The sequence below is a fragment of the Chelonoidis abingdonii genome, chromosome 2 (genome assembly GCF_003597395.2).
Source record: "Chelonoidis abingdonii isolate Lonesome George chromosome 2, CheloAbing_2.0, whole genome shotgun sequence".
Lineage (NCBI taxonomy): Eukaryota > Metazoa > Chordata > Testudines > Testudinidae > Chelonoidis > Chelonoidis abingdonii.
In genome coordinates, this window is record NC_133770.1 from 160,826,231 (window position 1) to 160,844,020 (window position 17,790).

At 53.2% G+C, this 17,790-nt stretch overlaps 1 protein-coding gene across 8 annotated transcripts in view; it reads right to left on the reverse strand.

Moving 5' to 3' along the window:
* Positions 1 to 307: 307 nt before the first annotated feature.
* The window catches only part of RHOBTB2 (Rho related BTB domain containing 2), a 24,534-nt gene continuing 7,051 nt past the window's right edge, over positions 308 to 17,790 (reverse strand). For 3 of the 8 annotated variants that reach the window (XM_032800858.2, XM_032800863.2, XM_032800861.2), the window contains exons 2-10: positions 10,360 to 10,561; positions 9,973 to 10,076; positions 8,473 to 8,658; positions 6,952 to 7,979; positions 5,426 to 5,544; positions 4,052 to 4,202; positions 2,591 to 2,679; positions 1,877 to 1,982; positions 308 to 1,640 (exon numbers count right to left, since the gene is read on the reverse strand). In XM_032800858.2, the coding sequence (XP_032656749.1) occupies positions 1,393 to 1,640; positions 1,877 to 1,982; positions 2,591 to 2,679; positions 4,052 to 4,202; positions 5,426 to 5,544; positions 6,952 to 7,979; positions 8,473 to 8,658; positions 9,973 to 10,076; positions 10,360 to 10,561 (2,233 nt within the window). In that variant the 3' untranslated portion in view covers positions 308 to 1,392. Of the gene's footprint in view, positions 1,641 to 1,876; positions 1,983 to 2,590; positions 2,680 to 4,051; positions 4,203 to 5,425; positions 5,545 to 6,951; positions 7,980 to 8,472; positions 8,659 to 9,972; positions 10,077 to 10,359; positions 10,562 to 11,270; positions 11,353 to 11,464; positions 11,648 to 15,881; positions 16,267 to 17,790 lie in introns of those variants that run through there. The other 5 variants (XM_032800862.2, XM_032800857.2, XM_032800856.2 and 2 more) reach the window with 5 other exon arrangements.

The window sequence follows — 17,790 nt, forward strand, 5'->3', positions numbered from 1 at the left end:
GTGCCTCTATGGATGGAGCCTGCTAAATAGTATTACACTTCCCTCTAGCAAAACTCCTGCTGACTTTAATGGGAACTTTGCCTGTGTAAGGTTGATTGACGGCTCTGTTGTTAAACTATTTCATGTGAGTGGTGGAGCTCAGGTGCCTTGCCTTAAACATCCTCCAACCAGTCTGTGGCTTGGCTGGGTGTGTGGCTGGCTTGGTGGGGGCCTGGGAGTGATCAGTCAGGACTGAGATTCACAGCTGCAGGCAGGCCTTGCCTTCCCAAGCAGCACCTGCTTCCTTCCAAACACACAGGGACAATGCTAGTCTTTAAAATACCATTTATTACAATGGAGCCTTCAGAGCTAAAATCCCAACCAATGGGAGAGTTGGGGCTGTGTGTGTGTGAGGGGTCTTTAAAAAAGAAGTCAGATGCTAGGGTCCCGCATTGGTGCAGAAGCAGCCTGTCTCAAAACAGTCCTCTGGGTAGGCCGCTTCTCAGCTCATCATCCCCAGCTCTCCACCTGACCCTGGCTAAACCCACAGCCTTGTCACAGAATCACAGCAGACCCCAGCTGGGATTGTTAAATGCAAGATCCTCCTGGGAGAGCTCACTAAGCAGGAAGGCAGGCAGAGGACTGGGGTGGGGTTCTCAGTCAGTAGAAGAGCTGGCTGCTTTGTGAATATACTCTCCACTTGCAGCAAAGGGAGACTGATTCCTAGGCTGAATCTGCTTAGGTGTCCATGGGGCTTTCCTGGAAGGTTGTACAGGCTTAGGCTGGTCCCAGGAGGTGCATCCTGCCTAAGCAAATGTTCCAGAGGCTAGAGCCAGGCTGGTAAGTGCAAAGAGAGACAGGGCTGCTCCCTGTCAAACGAGCCCCAGCGGAAATCTCAGGGCATGTTCCTGCTCCGGTTTGAAATGTCCCAGGGGTGAGGAGGAGTGAGTCGCCATCAGACAAAACAAGACACAACCTCCAGTTAAAAAATAAAAGCAGAACCCGAAGGAATTTCATTTTTCTCCTTGTAGGATATTGGTTTTAAAACAAAAGAAAGCTCACGCTCCGGGAAATGTGAGGTTCTCCTGCTGATGAGTCTCTGCAAAGCCTTCCGCATGCCAGCAACCCGCCGTGTGGGCCCTGCTCTAACAACCACCCTGTCCTTGTCTCCAGCCAGAGCAACTACAGCAGGGATCAGGACCCTGGAGAACTCCTAAGGGGATCCAGAGACTCATGGTCCTGAGCCCCCCTATATGGTACCTGCCCACTCTACCAAGGACACTTTTCCCACATTCTCCACTGAAGGGCTTAGCTGGTGGTGTCTACTCCAAGCCTGGTGGACCTGCTGGTACTGGTCGGTCAGTTGGCTGCCACCTTCTCACAGGGACACTGGAGCGAGGGCAATGGGAGCTGTCAAACCACAGCTGAGGACGACGACGATGATGATGAAGAGGAGGAGGAGGAGGCTGTGGCTGCTGATGAGGAAGGGGACGCAGAAGGGGAGGAGGATGTGTTCCAGAAAAGCCACCTCCTCTTGGGCTGCCGTTTCTGGTGGAGGTAGTCTTCCTTCTCACGCTCCTTCTTGGCCCGCTGGTAGTGATCCTCTTCCTTCAGGTACCAGACCGGCGGCCAGCGGTGCTTCTCAAAGTACTCCTGGTTCTCTGAAGGGGGCGACAGCACAGGGGCATGTTAACAACAAAACCAGAGCAGGTGGCATCCCACCAAGCCCTGCAGTGGCATGTGCACACAGCACTGAGCTCACTACCCCTTCCCAGAGTACAGGACAGTGGTCTCCTGGCTACCTCTCCCTGGGTCTCTTAGGGCTGACCCCACTGTCCCTCCCTGCTGTACTCCACTCTGCTGGTGAGTGATGCAGAGGGCAGTAGCTAGCACTAACCTGCTGACATGGCCTTCATATCCCGGGGGAACTTCCGACAGACATTGTTGTAGTTGGTGCAAATGTGATGAAGGCACCAGTCTGCAAGCTGGTACGCACAGTGGAACTGGAAGAGAGAGAGACTGTTATGAGCACCAGCGCAATCCCTGCAAGGGGACATCACCTGCCTTACAAAGTACTGCCACTGCAGTGCAGCCACCTCTGGGGTGGAAGGCAGGCATCATTTATCAATGCACGGCTAACCGCAGAGCCCTTTAGAGAAGTGGAGGAGAATAAGGCATCCCGCTGGAAATGCGACAGGCAGTTACCCACGCTGGAATTTGGCCACCCTGCAATAGGGTTTTCTATGACCACAAGAGGTCAGGATGTTGCTTTCACATCCTGTTTGAAAGGCCACAGCCCCGGGGGCCATTGGATTCAGTACTGATGGAAGAGTTCCACCAACACCACTTCGTGCACAACCAGTGTCCCTTACAGGTCTCCCACCCAACCGGCGACTCAACCTGGCCCTGTGGTAGCGTGCAAGATTTGATGGGCTCATAGTGGAGCATGCAGTTACTGCTTACAAAAGCCCTCTATCTAGCGCCACTCCATCTTCCCGGCCTTTCTTCTTTGAGTTCTCATCCCCCTGTGAGTGCAGCAAGAGCCATAACCAGAGGGCCATGAAAAGCCACAGGGCAGCCTCGGAACTACCCAGAAATGAGCAACTCATACCTGCGCCAATTCCAGGAACACGAGGACGTCCCCATCGATATCCACCAACATCTGCAATGCCTCCATCAGGCCCGCCACCATGTACTGCTCTGTAACACACACAGGGGGGTTAGGGAGCATCTCCCAGCACTGCTCTGTGACACAAACGCTATCATCAGAGGGTTTATCCTGGCTGAGATTCAGAGCTCATCTACGGGGACACGGAGGTTTAGTGCATGGCAAACGGGTGTAAATCTATAGTGCACTATATTGCCATGAGCTAACTGGCTGGGGTGGAGCCTGCAGTAGGTCAAAGCACCCTATGGATCTTCTAGTGCATGGCAAACCAGAGCACTGTAGATTCACACACAGACATCCCCAGCTTGCTTTGCACGAAGTCTCCCTATAACAAATCCTCAAGGTAGACTCTGACCAGAGAGAGGGAGTGTGAGCGCCAAACTGAAAATCTGACTGTTTCAATCTGAAAACAGACGTTTTGACCCAATTTCATTGGGTGAAAATGTTCAAATGGTTTGGGGGGGTTGTTCCAATGTGGAATAAAAACAGATCTTGAAGCCTCAGAAGTTGTTAGAAAATGGACTTGTCATCTTCTGTCTGCTGCCAACATCCCAAGCCATCGGACACCTGTTATCCTCTGGCCAGCTCTACGGACGACATCCCACCCCCCTGGACCCGTGTTGAACTCCATCAGTTCTACCAACACCTCCGCACAGCACCTGTGTCACCCTCTGGCTGGCTCTACAGCCAACACCCCAAATCACCAGACCCATGTCATCCTCTGGCCCATTCTACAGACAACCACTCAGGCAAGTGGACGTGTGTTGCCCTCCAGCTGGCTTTACCGCCAGCACCAAGCCACTGGCCCTGCGTGAGACCAGCAAGGGTGACAGATCCAGCAGTGTGCATCGGCCATGCTGCAGCTAGTGGGAGACTCGGCACTGAGTTTGTCATGCCTCTGAACTGCAGTGATTCCCCAAGCCAGCCCATACTCATGGGGTTCCCAAGCCCTCCCCCTTACATAGACAAGTGCTGTCAGGCTGTCCTGCTGGGCTCTGGTTTTTGGGTTCAACCTGCATTGGGATGAACCCTGGAAAGCTGTCAGGAGCACCCCAAAGCCTGTCTTCCTAAGTTACCATCCCTTCGGATGGAGATGAGTGTATGGAGTCCCCAATTAGGGAGGGCCTCTGGGTCCCTTCACTCACTGCTGGAGGAAGGAACGCCAGATAAAATGGTTACATCCCAGCTTTTGCTGCCTTCTCCACAGGAGGCAGTGACCCCAGCACCCCTCCCCCCCTGCAAGTCCTTGATCATTCAGATTCACGTCTAGCTGTAAGCTAGGGTCACAGAACCTCCCTCTCCCGATTCCTATTCCCTGATTTAGGATGCAGTTGTGGGTGACAAAGCCTGGCTTGTCCTGGGTGCTGCCTGACCACAGGCCCTTATTGTGTCACCCCTAGTTACCTGTGAGAGCCACCAGGTGCGGCAGACATAGCCGATTGGCCAGGATGATGAGCTTCATGTCGTCGAGGTCCGGGCTGGAGCTGAACTGGCCGGTGTACAGGTACTCGAGAACAGCCCGCATGCAGCTCTTACTGGTGTAAGGGAACACCACCTGTGCAGGAGGGACGTGGACACAGACAGGGTTATCTTCCATGGGGGTGCAGGTTCTGTGCCCTGTCTCACGCTCCCAGTGTTTGGGGGATGCACACGCTGCCCTCCCCAGTCCCCTTACAGCAGGAATCTGTCTGGTTCAATCACACCTGCCCAGTCTTTCTGTGGCCTGGCTGCATCCACCCCTTCTTGTCTGCACTGGGGATTTCAGCTGTCCATGGCCAAGCAGAGTAAGCTGCACTGGTGTAAATGCCCACTGCACCACCCCCTGAACTGTTCATGTCTGTCTGTACAAGCACCATTTTCTGACTGACCCCTTGTCTGACTGAACCCTCACCCCCTTTGTCTGAGCTTTTCCTCATCTCTTCAGACTTCTAGTTCTCAATCAGGCCATGCACAGTGTGGGCAATGGCCCTGAAAAGTGCTTGGGCCTGATTCTCATTTACTCCCTTCCTGTGCTTAGGGAGGAAGAGGTAGGATGGGCTTTCAGCCCCCTTTGCATTTCCTGTATTCTACAGCTGTTCTGGGGCCCTGCCTGGCCCCTTGTGTAAGTCAGAGTGGCCCCAAGGCTGCTAGAACATATTCGCTCCCTATGGACCCTGGGGAGCAGAGAACAGCCACAGTGCACGGCACTCCAGCCACCCACTCTGCTGCAGGCTGGGAGCAGAGTCCTTCCGTGAGTTCTCCAGCTGTGCAAGAGGGATCTCGGGGGACCATTCCCACTCACTTCAAGGCTACTTTATGCTGTTAGAGTGGCACAGAGGGATGCGTGTGTAATGGAGAGATCTCAGTCTCAGGAACTTCCTTTTGCTCTCCCGAACATCCCTTTCCTCTTGCCTGGTCTCCTCCTGCTCTGGGGACCTTCTCCCTTTGACCTCATCCAGTCACTGCTTGTTGTGAAATCTTGGCTTCCCTCTCCTTCTGCCCCATGAGCCCTGGCTAGAGAGAGGAAAAGCACTGAGCCGGTGCAAAAGGCATTCAGGCTTTTCTCTCTTTCTCTCTCCTTAATGCTGTAGCTCTGGGCCTCTGGGATACCACTAAGACAATGCAGGCAGCGGAAGTGCCTGCTCATCAGAACCGCTGTTCAGGTGCTGCATGGAGCAAGATGCAGGCTGCATTCCCTTCTCTAGGACTCTTGGCAGCACCGGGCTGGGCTGCAGGGAGGGAGAGGAAGAGAAAGCAAATCCCAACCCTGCCACGAGCATTTGCTGCCGCCCTCCTCACCTCTTGGGTGGAGCTCTCCACAAAAGGACCCCCAAACATAGCAGCCATCCAATCGCAGCTGGAGATAAGCAAGGGCTTGTGGGCACTAATAGCACCATCGTCCAGGATGAAGATGACATCTGCAAACAAGCAAAGAGGCGTCCATCAAGGAAGGAGCTCACAGCCTGTCAACAGCTGCCCATGTGTGGGGCAGCCTCAGGCAGCATCCCTGTCCCTCCCTATAAGAAATCCAGCAAAGAGATAACTTTGAGGCTGCACCTGCAGGCCCAGAAGAGGCAGTCACGCCAGGGATCAATCCAGGAGCAGCCAAGTCTCTGGACACTAAACTCAAAAAGGCTTCCCCATCTCCAGCATCTTTCTCCACTTGTGAGCATCCCGGGGGAGGGCTTGGAACAAAGCCAAGCAGAACACATACCACTTAGGCAGGGCCTTTCAGACACAGCTCTCAGCGCGCTCTACACAGGTATCATGACTCCCATTTTACAGACGGGGAAACAAAGGCACAAAAGCATAAATGTCTGCAAACCAAGCCTTGGCAGACCTCAGAGTGGGAGAAGTCACCTTTCTTGGTTCCCTATCCCCAGGACCACGCTGTCTTCCCAGAACCCGAGATCTAATCCAGATGAACTACTGGCTACTTATGTGACCTTGGGGTTTGTCTGAATGGAACAAATTCAGCCAGAGTGATGCTGGCACATTTCCGTCAAAATGTCTTAACATCGTACCATGATGTCACGACAAAGCGTGATGACACAGCACCAGAATATCATGGCAACGTCATACCCAGATGTGGTTTCAGAAGCCCTGGAAGGGGGTCTCAGGACCCAGGAATGTCCCATAAATGGTGAATTTCCCATCACGAATGGGGATAATTCTACATAATCCAGAACAAGTGGAAACTAAGTTGTTCGAGCTGCTTTTGTTCAAATAACCAGAGCTGGAAAACTGGCTGGAGGGCAGAAATTTTGGAGGAAACCAGACTCTCGAGCCAGGGCTTTCTGGGAGAAAGAAACTATAGCATCACAATTGCATAAAATCTGCACTGGAAGCTCTCCAGAAGCCATGGGGAAAGACTAGGCTGGACAGCCTTGAAGAGTGACAGCCTGTTTATTGGTAGCACATCACCATCCTGGGCAGCCACGCTGGAAGCTGCCCCATTAACGTGCCTCAGCCCTTTTCTGGAGGGAGCATGGCTAAGCCTCAAGTTCAGTTTCCACGGCCCACTCAGTCCTTGGGTCCCTTTCCTGAGACTGCTAACAAGGGATTCCATGAGCAGCAACTGAGATACAGACGCCTATCCAGGAACTGGACAGAGATGCACCTACTCGCTCACAGGCCAGCTAACAGCCATCAGATGGCGTCAACTCTCAGTCACAACTGACCCAGACTAGACTCAGAGAGGCTCCCCGCAACATACCCAGTCCCCTGAGCCCCAGACTCCTCCTCACTGGTGAGTGAATCCCCACCACCTGAGCAGTCTAGTCTCCCACAGCTATTGCTCCAACAGGGAACCCCCTGAGCCATACCAGAGAAAGTCCCTTTGGCCAGGCACTCCTTCACACGATTGGTCCTCCTGACGTGAAAGGCTTTGGTGATCTCCTGGTTCATGAACGCCTCGTTGTTCAGGATGTTGGCCACCATCATCCTGAGGTCGAAGACCTCCAGCAGCTCAGCAATGTGGGCAATGTGCATGAGGTCCCGCTCGTTCTCGTCCAGCTCCCCTGTGTACAGGTACTTGAGCACCGCCCGGAAGGGCCCAGGCTGGATGGAAGGGTCCATCTTCACCACCACCATGAGCCGGGATTTGTAGGTCAGGGGGTCGTCGGCCATCTCTTCCTGGATGCTGACGAAGGCACGGCTCCAGGAAGACAGGATCCTCCCCCGCCTCAGCCCGCGCTGCCCTTTCTCGTAGCTGTTGCCTCGCAGGATCCCGTCGCTGGTGGAGGCTCTAAGGCACGGTGGACGCTGGCTGGAGCTGAACTCCTCGGTGCTTTCGCAGATGTCGAAGCTGGCGGCTCGGAGGAGGAAGTCACGCCCGTGGTGCCTCTCCTCCTGGTGCAGCGTCCGCTCGGTGGCAGTGGTGGAGACAGCAGCCCCGAAACTGCCCCCAGCTGCCCCTTGCTGGTCCTCCTCACTCAGGTCCATCAGGAACAGGTCGTAGAACTTGGAGGAGGAGGTGGAGAGGTAGATCTTGTGGGCATAGATTTTGATCTTCTCTTGCAGCACTAGAATGACATCTGCACACAGTGGGTCCTCCAGCAGGTGGGCTGGGTGCTCCTCATTGTTGGAAGGGGGGTCTGGGACCATGATGATGGGTGGGGGTGGCTTGGGAGGCAGGAAAGGGGCCTGGAGCAGTGGCCTCTGGACGTTGCGGAGGTGGGACTTCCAGAACTGCAGGTGCCGGCGGGAGATGAGGGCGGCACGGATGGCGTTGTCAAAGACATCCTTGATACCAAATTGGGCTACCACGCTGGTCTCATAATAGGGGATGCCCAGCTCCTTGGCCACCTCCCTCCCCTTCTCTGGTGGCAGAATCTCATTGGGTTTGATTGGCCTGGAACAGAAAAGGGTGGGGAACAACAGTAAGAGCTGCTCAGAGACCCAGTGACCTTGGAAACATGTAGCAAGGGGACTGCGCAGACGTACAGCATGGGGGAGTGTAAGGCCCTGTGCAGTGGCAAACACAGAACTCCCCTGGGCATAGCAGGCTGCCTGGGGCCAGGAAGATCACACTCATGGGTCAACCAATGCCACTTTGGCTCACTCTTCATCTTATTTTTCTCCCCTCCTCGCTATCTCTTATTCCTTCCTGCCTTTCTCCCATTCTTCCTCTCTGCCTCCCTTCTCCTGCTCTGGTCCTCTCACACAGATGTGCCCAAAAGAGAATTGCTCTGTATTGCAGATTTCACAGCCTGGGTCCATCTGGAGGATGTTGCTGCTTCGCCTCTCTGCAAGCGGTCGTCTGCTCCCTGGTAACCAATACATGTCCCCTTGGGCTTGCCCTGACATCCCTCGCATCCTGTACGCTGCTTTATCCCATTGTCTACCTGGCCAAGGGTCGTCTGGCTCGATTGACTGCTTCCAGGTCAGCATAGCGAAGGTCAAGCTGGCAGCCCACCAGGATGACAGGTGCTCGGGGGCAGAAGTGCTTGATCTCTGGGTACCACATAGTCTTAACATGGTGCAGGGAGTTCGGGTTAGCAATGGAGAAGCATAAGACCACAACATCAGACCTGGGAGTGGAGAAGAGGCAGGGTTCCATTACGATTCTGTCCCCCAAGGGCCATGTACTCATCCTATACAGGATTCAGGCATATGCACCTACCCTGCATAGGTGCATAAGTGCAAGGCAGACTCCCTGCACAAGGGATCCGCACCAGGAGGAAACACTGGTTCCCTGCATGGTGTTGACCTGTAAACCCAGACCTGAGCTTAGGGTGCAAGATTAAGTTATATATCCTGTGCTTTAAAATGCTTTAAAATAGGGAAACAGCAGCTATTAGAGCTGTAATGCAAAACATGCAAGTAGAGAAACATAAGAATCTGGATAACCACTAAGGCAGGCTTGGCCATAAACTGAGGTATTGTGGGCCTGTTAGTACTTTTGATAGTCTAGCAAAGGAGTTAGCAAGACTGCTTAATGTAAGGTTAGAAAATTTAGCAACATCTTGCAATATGTAGCTTGTGCTGAAAAGTACACCACAGAAGGTTGAAGCAATGGATTTCTAGGGATGTTTGGGGGTATATGTAACCATGCAAAAACCACATTGGGACATTAATTGATGTAATCGAGGTATTAATTGTGGGAAGTTGAATTATGGCTAGTCGGAATATCACTCATGGGCAGGGGCTGAAACCTGACCAAATATGGTCCCGGACACATGTGGAATGAAACAGGAAAATGTGTATAAAAGATGATCAGACCAAGCCCCACTTGGAACATCAGGGATGACCATGGCAAAAGCCTGAGTATGAACGAGTTGTCTAGTGGTGACCTCTCCTTACTTTTTCTTCTTTTTTTGCTGGTACCAGTCTCCATAAGGTTGCATGTATGTCAACATTTGGAGGCTGCTTTATTTTGTGCGAGCCTGAGGCTATAAGTAAGTATGCATGATCCGGAGGTGGGAGAAGGGGGTTGTTATATTTATCTTGCTTCATTTCATTTTTCTATGATTTCAGCGATAGGGGTCTGTATTAAATAAACTTTGGGGGTGTGTTTCACCAACCTCAAACTCAATAAAATGTGAACTATTAATGACTTGTACAATTTGCACCCTAAACTTATCTACGGCTAGAACAGGAGCCAGTCTTCCCTGCCGCCCCGCAAGTACAATGCATGCTCCCTGTATGGAAGCCAGCTCTCCACCCCCGTTTGTGATACAATGCCCTGCCCCCTGCACTGGAACCAGCCTCCCCTCCCCGAGGGGTGCAATGCACATTCCTGGCATGGAAGCCAGTCCCATGTCATCCTCCTCCTCTCCCGCCCTTTCATTCATTTCCTCCTTCTAGTTCCTAGGCCCGAAGGAAAGACCAGTTTGCCACCCTACCTTCCGTAAGCAAAGCGTCTATCTTTGTGGTGGTCCCCAAAGGTATCCCAGAGTCGCAAGGACACACTAACATCATCCACCACATCTCGGGAGCGCTCCAGCACCTGAGGGAACAGAAAAGGTCAGCCGCTTTCCGGGGCAGGGGATGGAATTAGCTAGCTCCTGTCTCCCCCTGGAGGTAGGACATTAAAGGGGAGTTAATGACACTGCTGACTCCAGGCAGGGGAAAAATACATGGGAGGGTGGACTGCAATCATGATAGGGCCGTGCCCTGTCCTGTTGGACAGCCCATCTGCACCATGCTCCAAGAGAGGGGTGTCCTGTGACAGCTACAGTCCCCCCAGCCCTGTCAGCACCAGTCCCACCCACGAGGCAGATGTCACTCACCTCCTGGCAAACACGATACTGGTCAATGGCCCAGACCGTGGGCACATGGGTGGCGAGAAGCTGGTACTGGGTCAATGTGGCATTGCAGGCGCGGGCGCAAATGAGCCGAGTCTTGCCCACCGCGTTGTCCCCAACCACGACGCACTTGATAGTTTCTACGTTTGGCCTCTCATAATCCATGTCAGAATCCATTAATTGGGACCTGGGGAGAAAGCAAGGGAGAGGGGCCAGCGGAGACGCTCAGTCAGTGCTCCAGACCTGTTTGCAAGGCAGCTCTGGGTGCCGCACCAAGCCAGCCTATGCCTCCTCTGCTCCCATGAAAGCCCTTGGACTAATCTGCAGGAGGGAGGTCCTGCTATCCCATAGAGCAAGTAGGCCACAGTAGGGTGGCCCCCACTCTCCACAGAGAGCTTCCAGCTGGCCAAGTGGGAGGGAGTCCTCTCTTCCCCTGGAGAGGCCAGCCACCCCCACGTCACCCCATACAAACTCTGTAGGCAGGAAGCAGCTATCCTACTCATTCCATTGGGAAAAGATTTCCTAGGCAGAGCCAGCCTGGGGCAATGGCAAACCCCAGAGAAGATAGCCAATAAACAAGCCCGGTTGACTGGGACCTAGGACGTGGCCACCAGTCAGGGTGAGGACCGGGGCTGGGATCTCCTGGGAGCACCCAACCTAGGGAACCTTGCACCTGTGGAAAGAGTATGGAACTTAGGCCCACTTCAGCCTCTGCTGCAACAGAGTGGGGGGGATGGGACCCAGGGGATTTGCAACCCACCCTGCAGGTGCTCAGAGCCAGGGAAGGGGGGCAGAATCTGTGAAACAGCACTGCTTGCATGGGCAAGAGACAGTGCCTGGGAATGCACCCAAGAGTGGGCATCCTCCAGCTTCACCTCTGCTCCTGCCATACTCACAAGGACTGATTTAAAGGGAAACCCGCATGGTCTGTGTCCCTCCCAGAGAACTTTCCCAGGGAGGGGGCAGCTGCCAGGCCGTTGGAGTCACTCCATCTCTCATATACCGAGAGTCATTTCTCCTAGCAGGGAACCTTGTCCAGGCTCCTCATGAGCTTCTCCCCCTTCCTCACATCCCTGAGGGCCCCAGCCACCTGAGCTGCAGAGACCTTGGTCGGCTGCTTCTCCCGCAATCCCAATGAGAGCCCAGCGAGGACCATTCCACCCAAAGCAACTTTGAGCAGAGAACAACAAACAACAGCCCTTGGAAGGGGGACGGAGCCAAGGCAGCTCCCCACCCCTTCTTAACGTGCACTCCAGGCAGATTCCCTTTAAAATTTAATGGGTTCTTGGAAGCATGCATTGCTCTGCCTCTGATAAGCCACATGCCCTGTCTGTTTACTTGTACTCTCCTCCCTCCCCTGTCTCTCCAGCCCAGGCTCATGCTTGTTCATGTGAGAGAGATTTTTTTTCCCATTCCTCCCTTCCCGGCATTAGCTAACAAAGCTTCCAGATCCACCTGAGCAAACACAGCCTCCCTCTCTCCCCCACCTGGCAGATGTCTTCCTCCACCACACACCCACCCACACCCACACCCTAAAGGGCATAACGGAATAAACTCAGGGCTGGCTGCTTCTCCTGCCGGCACTGCAACTGAAATACACCCCAGTCCCATGTTCCCATTTGGCTCAAACAGGATAAGACGGCCAGAGCAAAGTTCAAGACTGCCTGAGGGGATTTTTCCTCCTTCTACATAGAGTAGTGCTGGCTTTTGAAAAGGAACACCTTTGTGTTCCTGAAGGCTCAGCAGTGACTGGCAGGGAACAGCGGTGGGGAAGCTGGGGTCCTGCACAGCATGCCCAGCTCATGCTGCTAGCATTCCAGCTGATGCTTTTGGGGCACGGCTGGGAGGATGTTTGCGCTGCTGGAGTTGTAGCTGGGCACTGAGAGGCTGACGCTTCGAGCCAGCTCTCAGCAGCTCTAGGCACACACAGCCATGCTTTGCCAGTGCTGAGCTCTGGAAATGTAGTGAGCAGGAGTCTAGAGCAAAAAGAATTAACCCGAGGCAGTTTAAATCAGGGATTTACAAGACTTCTGTGGGAGGAAAGAGGGGAAAAGAGCTTCTCTTTGTAACTGTAGAACTGATAAATGAAATTGTTTTTAATTGTTCACTTTATTAATGTAACTTCTGTTCACCATTCACTACACTTGCCATATTGTAATTCAAACCCCATTTTAAAACACTCACTCCATCTTGTAAAAGCTTCCTCCAACCTTCATTTTTGCAAACCCTGCTGTAATCTTATTAGTTAGTTTAGATGTGTGAATGAGGCATGTATGGATGATAAAATCAACCTCCAGCCCCAGCCTGTCCTGATGAGATAAAGTTCAACTACCAACGGCTGAAGACCTAGACAACAGTGAAACAAAGTAAAAAGCATCCACCCTAAAAAGAAAAGGACAAAAGAACAACAGAAGGAAGATCAAAGCCAGGTTCAAGGCTGAAAGTCACGCCTGCAATTGACGGGTGATCAATCCAAACCCAAAGGCAGCGTGACACAGCAAGACCTATAGACTTTGAATCCAAACTAAAAGCCTGTAAAAAAGAAGGGTGAGATAAGAGACTTTGGGTAACATTCTGCTGCCAACATGGAGCCAGCCACCTGCTGATTAATTTAACAACAGCAGAATGAAGCAACTCCCATGAACTAACATAGGGAAAAATCCCTATAAAGCTGGACTCTGAAGACTGAGGACTTTGAGTCTATGGTTCTGCTGCCAGCCTCCAGGAGCATCAGGTGCACCTGACCCGGACTCGGCTCCACTCTTGTGTACAGGGTACCTGGCCAGTATTCTGTCACAAGCAACTTTAGGCTGGTAACTATAATATCTATACAGAACTTGTATGAATGATTGTGTGAATGGATATATGTGTATATGTAATATATATATATGTAATCATAGGAATAAGTAGCCAAACAACATTGTTTGCTGTTATCTTTTATTTTATTATGGTATTTACAATAAATGTGACAAATGTCTTGTCACCTTTAATAAGATACTGCTAGTTTTTATTGGTATAACATAACAACAAACCCAAGTTGCCCAGCTTTGAACACTCTCTTGAGCAGCATTACCTCTAGGCACAGGACTTTTGAGGTGCTGTGTACATACACCAGCCCACAGGCATGCAGAGCTAATACCAAGGTAACGATAGCAACGGAGAGCTGCGGAAGGGGATGTGAATTCAGCTCTCAGCAGCCTAAGCTAAAAGTACAAAAGGGACTTTCTAAAGATACCTTCCCTGCCCAACTCCCAAGGAGCCCCATTCTGGCAGAGCCTGAGCACCCTTCACTTGCAGGGGCTCAGCATCTAGCAGGATCAAGCCCCAAGTTTTGTGGGTTCAAAGACAGCGCACCAGGCCAGCTCCTGAGCTGATGGGGAAACCAGCATGTCTCAGGGCAAAGATTATTTTAACTGAGGTGCTCATATCCTGCAGAAGATCTCTGCTAATTGTAATGCCAGGAAAGAAAAGTAGCTTTAGGTAGGTGCTCAGATACTCTGGTGATGGGCACAACGCACAGATATTAGACAAACGGAATTTTTTTTAAAGCAGCCATAAGAAATCCTGCCTGAGCACTCTTCCTTCTCTGCCCAAGCCCCATGCTCCCCCTAGCATCCTACATGGTTCAGCCCTAGAAGGAGAGAGAAGTGGGAGTAGGAAGCTCTTCGGAAGGTCTCTAAAATGTATAACTACAACATCTTCTTCCTGGTGCCCCCAAAGTGCCCATCAGTTAAAACAAGAAGCAAACTGCAGAGCAGAGCCAGAATTTTGGGTGACGTGAGGTCCATTTGGAAGGTGGATTGCTGTGCACCTCGGGATCGCCTGGAGGGCTTTGGTTCAGTGGCATGTGTCTTGGCATTAGCCCCTGTGCAGTAAGTTTGGAGCCCATTTGGCTAAGCACAGGTTAGTTTTTAACTCAGGCCCCCATGGTAGAAACGTAGGGAGTTAAAAAAATGCCATCAAGAGCAGGCTTCAGCATCCATGCAAAGAAATACAGAAGAAAGGAGAGGCAAAGGATGGCACAAAATGAAGGAGATGTAAAACTCCTGCCACAGCAGCTAGTGTGTGTGTGTGGCAAATCAGTGTCCATGTGACACTTCACTCCCGCCAGAGACACATTTCATTCTCACTGTTACATCTACCTCCTACAATCCAACGTTCCAGCTCTTCATTCCCCTCTTCTGTGTCCACACCGGGAACCGATCCAACTCCCACTGAGGTAAATGGAATGAGATGGATCTGGCCTTGAGATTGTGCTACTGGCTCCCACTCCATATACCCTCCAGTCATAACCCATCTCAATCCTTCTAATCTCTCCCCCAGGATCTGCTTCGTTCCCTCTCCTGATCCACCCTTAAACCCTAAATCACCCCATACACCCTCTCTCTTCCATTCCCCTTCCCCACCATGGGCTCCTCTCTCTGCCCCATCTCCAGTGCAACCCCTTATTCCCTGCCCGCAATGCACCCCATAAGTACATCTTCCTGATCCAAACGTTCACTCCCGTTAGCCCTTCTCTGGATCCCCCTCCCAAGGCACCGAATCCACCCCCTTTACCTCCCAAGGAGAACAGAGATTTGTTCATTTTCACCAGTCCCAGTCTCTGGTTACCAAGGAAACTAAAGAATCACCCCAGGGAGCCCAGTGTGTTTCCTAGCAACTCTCAGGGTAAAAATCCTCCATCGGCATCTTGCGAGGGCGCGCGCGCGCGCACACACACACACACACACACACACACACACACACTCACTCTCTCTCTCAAACAGAAGGAATGCAACAAAAATAGAATGGTCTCATGAATGCAGCACCTACTACCAGGAACCTTCTAAGCCACTAGAAAAGGCGGGCAGGTGAAATCTGAGCATCTCCAACAAAAGATGATCAGAAGAGAAATTAGGTGCCAAGAATCTTGCCGGCTAAGGCTTCGCACAATATCATTTGTAATAGTAATCATAATAATTGCAGTGCAGAAAGAAATACAAATCTAAACACAGGGCACAGTGCAAACAAAGCGGAGACAAAACACAAATATGTTTGCAAGGCTTTTGCAAATCAAGCACAAATAAACTGTAAATATAGTTTTAAAAAAAGCGATAATAAAATGCAAGTAGGTTGCAAAGATTCTGCACAAACACACACAACCCCGAATAGTCACAAAACGCATCTATATTGCAAGGATTTTAGGAATCGGAACTAAAAGGCGAGCCTAACTATAGTGCCAAGATTTATGCAAAGAAATCTAATCGGCAGGAAGAGCCTTTACAAAGGACTACCGCGTCAGTGCAGCCCAACCAGGGGCATCGCAAGAAACTCGGGATTTGCTGTTCCAGCCTCTCCGGAGCTGCACCTTTAACAGCAGCAGCGCAAAACACAACCCCCGGCAACTCCATTCCAGGGTTTTGGGGCGTGTGTTTTTTAACGGCCCGGCCACTTTCCCTGCTCAGCCCGGGCCGGAGTTACTAGGGAGGGAGCTGGCGGAGCAGATGTCACGGAGCTCGGTTACTTACACCAACACACAGCGGGGAATTTCCAGTGGGCAGAATGAAGCGCTCCCCGGGAGACATGTCCATGGCCAGAAGCGCGCGCCCCAGATCCTGGCACCCAAGGGGACGCTGGGGGCTAAACTCGGCTGCTCAGCTGCTCCCACCCGCCGGTCCGTGCCGGCACCAGAGAGGATGCAGGCCCGCGCTCTGCATCTGCAGCCATTGCCTCTTCCTCAGCAGCATCTTCCCTGCCCCGGCCCTGCGCGCAGTAGCATGGGAAGGCGGCCGGGCTCCTCTCTCGCCCACCTGCCCGGCGGGGCCCTGCTCCCAGCTGGGGCTGCCCCAAGGGACGATGCTGGCCCCGCTCTGGGCTGAGGTGTCACTGAGCCCTCGGGCGAGGCAGTTCCCGGCAGGGCTCGCCCACCTCCCCCTTTTCATTCACAAAAACAAGAACCAGCCACAGGCCCCGCCTCTCTCTCCCCCCCAGCTGCCCATTGGCTGAGAGGGAGAGCAGAGGCACTTCCTGTACTAGGCCTGCCTGGGCAGAGACAGACCAACCAAGGCGTGGGGGGAAGAGGAGACCCCTCAGGTGCCCTGAATCTGAGGGAGTTTGCCGTCCTCTGCGTTTGCGTCTACCACCCTGCCCCTCTATTCTGCACCCCTCCCCCTGCACCTCTTCCCTTCCGTCCCTCCATCCCCTGCACTCCTCCAGGGCCGGTGCTTCCATTTAGGTGACCTAGGGCGTCGCCTAGGGCGCCAGGATTTGGGGGGAGGCATTTTGCTGGGAGGGCGGCAGGCTGCTCCGATGGACCTGCTGCAGGTGTGCCTGGGGAGGGTCCGCTGGTCCCGCTGCAGCTCTGGTGGAGCATCCTCAAGCACGCCTGCGGCAGGTCCACCAGAGCCGCGGGACCGGTGAGCGCCAGAGCGCCCCCCGTGGTGTGCCGCCGTGCTTGGGGCAGTGAAATGTCTAGAGCCGCCCCTGCGCCTAGGGCGCCAAAAACCCTGGCGCCGCGCCTGCACCCCTCCCCTTGCACCTCTTCCCTTCCGTCCCTCCATCCCCTGCACCCCTTCCCTCCCCCTGCATCTCTTCCCTTCCCTCCATCCCCTGAAACCCTCCTCCTGCATCTCTTCCCTTCCATCCATCTCCCCACATCCTCCTCCACTCACCCACTCCATCTGTCCATGCTCCTGCCTCCATCCACCCCACTGCAGCTCCATCCATCCTCCTTCGCCACCTGCCTGCTCCCAGTCACCATCCCCAGAAGGGACAAGCAGCTCACTCCCTCATTCCTGAGTCCAAGGCTGTTCCCATGGGAATCTGTTTCTCAGACCTGTGTCCTTTTGCTCTCTGACCCTCACTGGTAGTTTCTGTTCCTCTCTTGGTTTGATGTTGCACAGAGGATCTGTCCAAGCTCCTGTTTCCCCATCCCGGGACCCACCCAGTGAGTCCGTTCTGATCTCCGTTTCCACCAATGGGTCTCAATTCTCTTAGGCAGCTGGGCTTGGACCAATGGCAGCTACTTTTACTCCTGGGGGAATGTTGTGCCACTGTGCATGCACAGAAGTCATGTCCCCCACATGTCTCTCCCCCACAGATTTCTTCCCCACAGAAACATGACTTTTCGACAGGGAAGCAAAGGGAAGCCGCAAGAGTGGTCATGCGCTGCTCCCCAGTAGCATGGGTGTGTTGTTTCAGGTGCTCGGAGCAGCCAGCAGAGTGGAAAATCACAGGAGGGGTGGGGTGGGGTGGGGTGGGGTGGACTGGGCTGGGGACACCCTGGCCAGTGGCTCCTACCCTGTACCAGGCTCAGCTACTAATCCTGGCTGTGCTGGGGAGGATGGATTTCCTCTTCCCCTGCAAGGAGCGGACAGGGCTGGAACAGAACCACCCCCAGAAACCTCTCTGGCTGCTGTAAGTACCGTCCCTACCCCC